This window comes from Cystoisospora suis (genome assembly GCF_002600585.1).
Source record: "Cystoisospora suis strain Wien I chromosome Unknown contig_2014, whole genome shotgun sequence".
NCBI classification, from domain to species: domain Eukaryota; phylum Apicomplexa; class Conoidasida; order Eucoccidiorida; family Sarcocystidae; genus Cystoisospora; species Cystoisospora suis.
Window position 1 is genome coordinate 2,797 of NW_027154813.1, and position 8,689 is coordinate 11,485.

At 57.0% G+C, this 8,689-nt stretch overlaps 2 protein-coding genes across 2 annotated transcripts; both read right to left on the reverse strand.

Moving 5' to 3' along the window:
• Nucleotides 1-619: 619 nt before the first annotated feature.
• On the reverse strand, nt 620-4,404 carry CSUI_004340 (uncharacterized protein). The gene has a single exon (XM_068064532.1). The coding sequence runs from the start codon at nt 3,250-3,252 to the stop codon at nt 2,020-2,022; it is 1,233 nt and encodes a 410-aa protein (XP_067923491.1). The 5' UTR covers nt 3,253-4,404; the 3' UTR covers nt 620-2,019.
• Nucleotides 4,405-4,511: 107 nt separating this feature from the next.
• On the reverse strand, nt 4,512-6,736 carry CSUI_004341 (uncharacterized protein). Its single transcript, XM_068064533.1, has one exon. The coding sequence runs from the start codon at nt 5,620-5,622 to the stop codon at nt 5,125-5,127; it is 498 nt and encodes a 165-aa protein (XP_067923492.1). The 5' UTR covers nt 5,623-6,736; the 3' UTR covers nt 4,512-5,124.
• Nucleotides 6,737-8,689: the final 1,953 nt, after the last annotated feature.

Genomic DNA, 8,689 nt, shown 5'->3' on the forward strand with positions numbered 1-8,689 from the left:
CACAAAGACAGTTGTACTCGCGAAACTGCGACGGACGCCCGGGCGTATCATACCAGTTACTCGTAGGCTGGTTAGTGGATAAAGCGCCGGATATGGTCGCTTCGCGGCATCCGCCCGCTCTACACATGCTACCTGTCTTTCTCCTCACGCGCGCCCCCGTGCGCCGCGAGACACAAGAACGCGGCAGCTGGCCGTGTGCACCGCCTGCCGACTTTCACGGTGTAGGAGGTGTGGGGCGTAGCCGTTGGCTTGTAGCTGGTAAGTAGCTGGTCGTTCAGCTTTTCCTCAAAGGGAATTCACGGCTCCTTCTGAACGAAGTGGCCCCCCACCATTGACCGCCAGGCCGGTGACAGAACGTCGTTCTGACCAACGTTCCTTGAGAATCCACATGAAACCCAGACAACTGCCCCCACGTCGAGACCAGTGTCGCAGCACACAGTCTTGCGCAACCCCCGAAAACCTGTTGGTCCGCCCCAAGGGAAACCACGAACAAGCACCTGCTTGGCTGGTCAATCAATCTCGTCAGGCAGAGCAACTGTATCGCCCTTCATTCGGGCTGCAACAGTCAGCGAATGCCTGTTGAAGGACACGCCCATCGCTGCGCCCCTCCACAGAGGATTGTGTGTACATGGAAGAAGTGTGCCGACCTGGTGGCGGCCTTGAAGTCGTCTGTATTTACCTGGCGGGCATTTCCTCACGTCAGTCGTCCAAGTAAAACAGTCTTACGCCGGTAGCGTTGGGACACTGTGGCTGCCCTAGCAGAGAAAGTTGGCGGTCTCAAATGATCTTCTGTTCGCCGAAGTGCAGCAACCCTTGCAGCTGGTCAGGCTCGCCCCGCATGATAAGCACGGTAGGCACGAGGGACGGCTTGTGAGGCGTCTATGTTGTGCCTTCCACGGCATGCGATTCATGGTGTTTTTGCGCGCAGCGACCTCGGAAAAATCAACTGTCAATTTTGTAAAAACGGTGTTCCTCTGTCCGAACAGTCAGTCCGTCACCAGCAAAAAGTAGAGCACACGCTTCACTGCAAAATCCTTCAATCTTCACAAACAAACAAGAAACGTTTGACTTACTAACAAACAGTGCCAAAATACTCTGCGCCAAAAACCGGAGATAGTGGCGGTTGTCCAGCCGCCGGGCAGCACCCTCCTCCAGCCTAAGCTTGACAGGCTTCACGGACGCCCCTGCTGTCAATATACAGAGAGCTAATGCACGAGGGCAGCACTGGGCACCCGCTCTCATCGCCACCCCAGCCCGGCTCTCCTTCCCCAAACCAGAAAAAATCTGTCTGGAACAAGACAAGCTCTCGGTACTCTCTCTCATCGCCCTGCTTGCGGCGCCCTGGAGGGGCCCCGCCAGATGGTGCAGCTGCAGCTGCCCACCGGAGTCCCAGACTCAGCGTCGGGACGTGTCGCCATGCGGGGCCTAAGCATGGCAGGAAACAGCTCGGAGAAACACAGCTCGGGCGCGTGCCACAAGAGGGGTCTGAAGCAAGCACAGTCCGTGTGACAACGCACGGGGGCACGCCGAACCCGTGGGTATACGGTAAGACCGTGAGAGCACAGATTCCGCTACCAAGAAAAACGGATGTGCGGGGCAACGCAGTCTGCGGAGAGGCTGTGCACTCCTGTATCTACAAGCACTCCATGCCTTTAGCCGCCCTCGAAGCTCCTGTCCCTTTTGATCGCCCAGCCATAGCGCGGCCACACGGTTCGTGACTGAGAGCCGAGTCATTCGCATGAAAGATGCGTCCTCGCACTTCACGAGTACCACTTTCTCCTCACGACTGGTCCCGACCTAGGGCGCCCCAGATCACAGGTACTACCAGTGGGGGAACACTCGGTGCACCTAGGAAACGCACCCTACCCGGACGACTATCTATTTCCTGAGCTCCGCGACGCGCTTCTCGCCCCCCCTGATTGTACGGAGACCGACCATCGCTCAACACTGACGAAGAAGCTATATGAGTGAAGATGGCACCTGGCACTAACGCCCCAATGCCTCAGGACGACAACACGCTCACAGGCCGAAAGTCGTCAACTCGCCGAGGACACTGGCAAGAGTACCCGCAGAACGCACCCGCTCCCGCACGTTTCCATTTCCGTACCTACCTCGATCCGCCGCGACCGGCCCTCCACTGTCCCAGCAGGCGGTCAGCTGGTTGGTGACTACGACCGCTAATCCAAACTTGAACGATAGGTATCTGAGAATCCCGACGGTTTGCATGAGGAGCGCCGTGCAGTCCGCCGCCGAACGAAAAAACGCAGGGTGATAAATCCAGCTGAGGGAATCCACGACAATCATCGAGTAGTTCCGGCTTCGTTCATTCTTCTCCAAACTGTCGGGTCCTTGTGGCTCTTCGGACGGATGCTCACACGCGGATGGCTTCGCGTCGGCCGAAATGCCTGCCGCGTCACTGAGAGTGAGAAGGACGTGCTGAAGCAGGTTGAGAAGCTCTTGGTGGTCAAACACTCGGGCCACGTCGATGCAGCTGAAAACAAAAGCTAGGTCACTATCTGTTCCGTAGGCCGACCCACACGCTTTACTGATATTTCCGGAGAGTGCACCGCAACTACTACCTGGCAGAAAGCTATCCGCAACTCTCCCACGAGTCTGGAGCCCTTCTTGGTGGCCTGCCCGCATCGCTGCGCGCGCGGTAGCTGCTGAGCTGCAAGCACGGTGGTCTGCGAAGTGACCGGCCACCATTTGGAAGACGCGCTGACCACGAACGCCCCCTTCACAATCGATAAACAATGTTTTCCGGCTTTGCGGGAGCCGCCCTCGCAACTCCTCTCTCATGCACGACGGTGACGCAGTTGGGCGCCCGATTTTCCGACTTCCGTCAGGGCAGTTGCCCAACGAGGAGCCGACGTTTCCATCCAATCCCGCTGTCCTAGAGATCTCGCGGTGGTGTCGCCGCTTAGGCGTTGAATCGGGCCCTCTCTTAGGAGTCGCTTCGTCGCTACCACCACCCGTCCGTGCTGTCGGCAAGTCGCCTGAGATGCGGAACTCTCGATGATACCTTCCACCAGCTGACAGCGGGACTGTCCCTGTCTGCGGAGAGATGCAGTCTGTGCTCTGTGCATAACCTGCTGCAAGGCTGACGGCGAGCTGAAGCGTAAGAGACGTTTTCCCCACTCCAGGAGGTCCCGATATTTCTACAATACCTTCTCCACAGACAATCCCACCGCCCAGCGCCTGATCCAAGGAGGGCAGCAAGAAAGGCACTCGGCGTCTGCGACAGCTACACATCTTCGTGGCGACACAACGTTATAACATCAAAAACGACTGGCCATTCTCGGTCTTGGGAGGGCAACCATGGTCCGCGGCCATACATCGGCGAAGTAGTTTCTGGTGGGAAAAGGCCTCCTCCGCGCGAAGGGACAGGTTATAGAGTGGCTCGGCAGCAACGCGGACCTTGTCCAGATGTTACCGACGCACTGCTGTAACAATCTGCCATAGTCGTTTCCCGCGCCCATGAACATCTTGGCACCTGTGCTGCACTCCGTAGAGACGGGAACCGAACTACCCGCCAGAGCAAGAGGGGAACCAAATGGGGCTCAGGGACGAGCAGGGTTCGGACGAGGTAAATAAGAGGAGTCCCAGAAGTGGTTTTCCGGCAATAGGGTTCTCGCCTTGAGAGACCAACTGCGTAACTGCGCAGCAGCTGGTAGGTAAAGACAGAGCTGTCTTTACCTACCAACTCACACACAGGAGACCGGCATAAGACTGCCGACCCCAAACACCTGCGATGGACCCCCCAGAACTCCGAACTGTAGACTGGCGAATTCGGAGACTCCGAGCACTGCAGAATCTGAGTGCGGTGCGCCCCAGCACTGCTTAATCTGAGTGTCGTCGCTCTCGACACTGCGGAATCTCGAGGGCGCTGAGTCCAAGCGTCACACAACCGCGGGGACGTCGACACAAATGATCCGAGAGCGGCAGGGATGTCGATGCAAGTCAACCCCGTACAGCAGAGGCGCCGATTCCAAGTGTAGCAGAGCGTCAGGTAGGTAACGGCATCAAACCCAAGAAAAAGAGTACAGAACGCATTCGGCAAATAGAGCAGCTCTAGGGGTACGGTACCGAGCAGCCTGCAGCTGCGGTTCCCTTTAATTTGTGAATTTCAATTGTGCGAGCGCTGTCCAGACCAGGAGGATATCACTGGGACCGTCCTGCTGCAAAGCGAGTCCAAAGTGGAGAACATGCATGCAAAAGCGTGACACTGCGAGCAGCGTCGGGTGCAGTTTGGGAGTGACGCCTGATTTCTTTTTTGTTGGCCTGCATAGCTGCTGTTGCACATTGATGGTTCTGTCAAAACTAGAGAACAGCCGAAATGAAAGGCGCCACCGGCTGGTCTACCCGTTTGATGATCGCGCACACTGACCATGAACTCCACTGTACTGCACCAGCCTGCCCGGGAGTATACAGTGCATGTAACGCCTGAGGCGCAATAAGAACAGAAGGAACTCGGAGACTTCTCCGAGAAGCGCCGCTCGAACCACACCGCGGTAAAAGGGCCCGCCGGCACCGCCGAGGAAACGGTCCTGTCGAAACTGGTCTTCAGTGAGAGGCCGAAGTCGAAACGCCTCCGAATCCGCCGCCGGAGTGTTCCCAAGCACACCAGGCAAGGGGAGGGACGATGGAGTGTCAGCTTCGGCGCCACACGTGCAGAGAGAACACCACTGATGTGCCCTGATGGATCGAGGCACAAAAGAAGTTTATAATCACGCACACGACCGAACAACACGTTTCTGCACGACACAACACTAAAAGTTGCGTTGAGAAGTTTTTCTCTTTTTTTGGCGGGGGTTAGGCACGGGCTCCACCACGCCAAATGCGATAGGAGTCAACCACGAACTGTGAGAGGGGTGTAGCACGGCGAACAGGTTTCCAATATGGCAATATACAAGTTGCCCACCTGTACACGTGCGCGAGGTCCGATAACTTTGCTACGCAAGAAGCCTGGAAAGAAGAAAAAAGAAAAAACTAAAAACTTCTAAAGACTAAACTCCCGTTTCCGTCGGACTCAAGTCAGTCCAGCGACCCGTCTCAAGTTCCGCATCCCCAGCTGGACCCGCTGCCCATACAAGTCGGCAGACGACCAACGACGGCCCAGCCAGGCTAACCTTCCTGATCAGAGCTCGGACTGCGCTCCCAACCCCGCAGACGAGCTAGTGCCTGTCGCCGGCACAACATCCACCCCTTGTTGAGGACGTGCGGTCCCCCCACAGTGCAGGTCACCTCGAAGCTCCTGCAACTGACGAGCTTCGGCCTCTCTGGCACGTCGGGCGGCGACCGGCGGAGTTTGTAGGCCGTGCCTCGTGGGAAGCCGGACACACCACCTACTCCTCCTTCGTCGGAAACCCTGCTGGCAAGGATCAGAGAGCCCTCCAACCCACACTCTGTCCCGCTGCTTTGGTGCCTCGCATTCGACGCTTCCGCGTTGTTGTGCCCCTCCGATGTCTGACTCCCGAACAACCCGGCAGTAGCAATTCGTAGGCGAGGAAGCGCTGTCGCGCTTTGGTCACCACCCGGTAAGTCTGAAAGCTTGAACTGCGCCCGGGTTAGCTGGCGCTCTTCATTGTTTACCGGGTTCCGCACTCTAATACGTTGTCCCATTCGGGTAACTTTCGACGATGACCCACGGACCAGAGTACTTCGGTGTAAACTTTGTCGGGTAGACCGCTTTATCGTGCGGTGACAACCGAACCGCTACGATCGAATCGACACGGACCCAGGAACCACCCTCATCAATCAGCTTCTTCCTTCGAGCCTGTTCTTCGAGTTGGGCCGCATGAGTAGAGACCCGAGCCCGCCACAGCCGATGCAGCCCATAGTCCAGAGGTCGGATCTAACCGGGGCTCAGCCAAATGCCGCTGCAGCGGCAAGATCGCCTCCCGACCCTGAGCCAAGAAAAAAGATGAAAACCCCGTAGCTGCATGCGGAGTGGAATTGTGCGCCAAGGCTACCGCTGGCAGGTATACATCCGAGTCGCGGCCCTCTTCGTTCACTAGTGCAGCCAACGTCTTCTTGAGGGTTCGCCGGAAACTTTCCACGACAGGATTCCCTTGTGGATGATAAGGAGTACTGTAAACCTTCCTTATCCCCACGTTAGCACAGAAACCACGCAACACCGCGGTGACGAACTGCGGACCGTTGTTTGATAAAAGCATAGCCGCTACAGCATGTTGCCGAACTCAATTGTCTCGTAACCAGGCCACCACATCTGCGACTTCAGCTTTCCGTAAAGCGCACAGTTCAACCCACCGCGTAAAATGGTCAATGAAAACAAGTATGATTGTAGCTCCTTTGTTGGTTCTTGGAAGCGGGCCAAAGAGATCCATTGCNNAGTGACCGTTGTGTCGAGTTCGCTTGTTGCCAGCACTGTACGCAGGTTTTCATCACCCGATACACGTCCAGCGCCATCGTACCCCGGAAATCCCTTTCCCTTAGCTTGTCGAGGGTCTTCTTTCTGCCGGAATGTCCCGAGTATTTCCCCGCGTGCATTATTTGGTCCACAGGAACTCCAAGGTGTACCGGTAAATGAACCCGGTCTGGACTACCTTCACTTCCTCGTTTCCGAAGGCACAGTACTCCATCGTTGAGGACTGGAACAAACCGTGCTGACCGTGCCCAGTGTGGTAACTCCGGGTCCGGTATGGAGTCCAAGTATTGCCTCAAAGCGAGTGTCTCGGAACACAGTGCTTGCGCCTCCCTGATTGTTGTCTCCCCCGGATGGAGCAATTCCCGACCCGCGGATTCCCGGTTCGCAACTACCGGATGCTCCGCATGTGTCGAGGATGTCCTGCGTCCCCCACCCCTTGTTGAGAAAACTTGATGCGGTCCCCAGCATAACTGACAGAGTTCCGAATCATGCACTACAGCAGACAGCGGAGGCTCCTGCGTGATCTGGTGAGGTTCCGGAGGGACGCCACCGGTGAGATGTCGTGACAGGGCATCAGGGGCGGCGTTGCAGCGGCCTGCGCGGTGTTGCAAATCAAAGGCAAATTCTTGCAGGCGTAGTTCCCAGCGTGCAGTGCGCGTTGACTTCCCGGCTTGCTGGCGAATCCAAAGTAAGGGGCTGTGGTCGGTACTAACAAGTGTCGGCGAACCTTCGATCGAAGTGCGGAACCTCTCTAGAGCCCATACGACAGCAGAGGCCTCAAGTTCTGTAGTTGACCATTTCCTCTCGTCCGGTCTGAAGACTCTACTGGCGAACGCGATTGGTCTCTCCCGTCCGAGATCATCTTTCTGAGATAGTGCTGCACCCAGCCCAGCGGCCGACGCATCGCAATCCACAATGAAGGCCTGTCCTGGCTGAGGGTGGGCCATTTGAGTCATTTGGATCAAGGCGTCCTTAATAGCACGGAATGCTCCTTCTTGCTCCGCGCCCCGCTGAAAAGAATCAGAATTGGGGATAAGCCGTTGCAGAGGCTCCGCTCGTCGCTCAAAGTCTTTAATGAACCTTCTGTAATAGCTTCCTAGTCCCAAGAAGCTTCGCACCCCCGTCTTGTCGAGTGGCCTTGCAAAGTTCCTGATCGGATCTGTCTTTGCTGGATCTGGGCGTATTTCCTCTGAAGAGACCAGAAAACCTAGGTAGGCCGTTTCCGTTTGACACAGACGAGACTTCAGAGAAGCCAGCTGAAGGCTGCCTGAAGTTACAAACGCCAGAAACTTCCGGGATTTTTCCTCAACGCCTACTTGCCAGTATGCGCTAGGAAAATCGAACACCGAAAAGAAGCTCTTCCCGTGGAGTCCGTCAAATGCCTGCTGAATGCGGAGCAATCGCTAGACGGGCACACGGGTGACCCTGTTCAACGGACGGTAGTCGACGCACAACCGGTCCTTCCTTCCTGACTGGGGGACCAAAACCACCGCCGAGGCCCGTTCCAAAACACTTGGCTCAGTAAGGTCCTCTCCAAGCACTCCTTCACCAACGCCTCTATCCTCTCTCGCTTCACATAACTGAGATGTAATGATTCTTGGCCTCCTGAGACTACGCGAAGTCGACTCCGGCGTCCCGAAGGGGTGGTATTTCGACTGGGCGTGGGCTGACCGTCTCCCATAGTCCGTTGACTCAGCGTAGGCTTCGTCCCCCTCGAACCAATACCTTCGGCGAAGAACCNNCGGCGTTCTGGCAGTCCAGTTGTAATGAGTCTTGGTGTCCAGAGACTACGCGAAGTCGACTTCGGCGTCCCGAAGGGGTGATGTCGCGGCCGGGCGTGGGCTCATCGCCTCCCATAGTCCGTTGACATAGCGCAGGCCTCGTCCACCTTGAATCAATACCTTCGGCGAAGAACCTGAGATGTCGACCTAGCCTCTTCGGCGGCTAACTCGGCGTTCGGGCAGTCCAGTTCGTTACCTTTGCCTCCCGTGAGGGTCCCTGGTCCCTCCGACCTCTCTAAAACTTGCAGGTTCACTCCCTGCTGTCGATCTCCCCCTAATACTTCTTGGGGCTCTACGGCCCGGACAGCGAACAGCCGATCTTCGCGTCCCCGGCCTCTCCGAGGGCCGGGAGTGTACCCCCGCACGCCTCTGGGTCTGCTCTGCCTATTGGGAGTCCTGATCCGTTCTAATCTGGCCTTTTCCTGCACTTTCCAACCTCCCGGGCTCTGGAGGCTTGCGTCCGGCCTGTATGCGGGGCTGGGCCAGCCGAGCGGGGGACAGCTCGGGTCCCGGCTGGTCG

What these genes read in the sequence shown, in the direction of transcription:
- CSUI_004340 (XM_068064532.1), bottom strand. Translation starts at nt 3,252, where the DNA reads ATGTGTAGCTGTCGCAGACGCCGAGTGCCTTTCTTGCTGCCCTCCTTG.
- CSUI_004341 (XM_068064533.1), bottom strand. Translation starts at nt 5,622, where the DNA reads ATGGGACAACGTATTAGAGTGCGGAACCCGGTAAACAATGAAGAGCGC.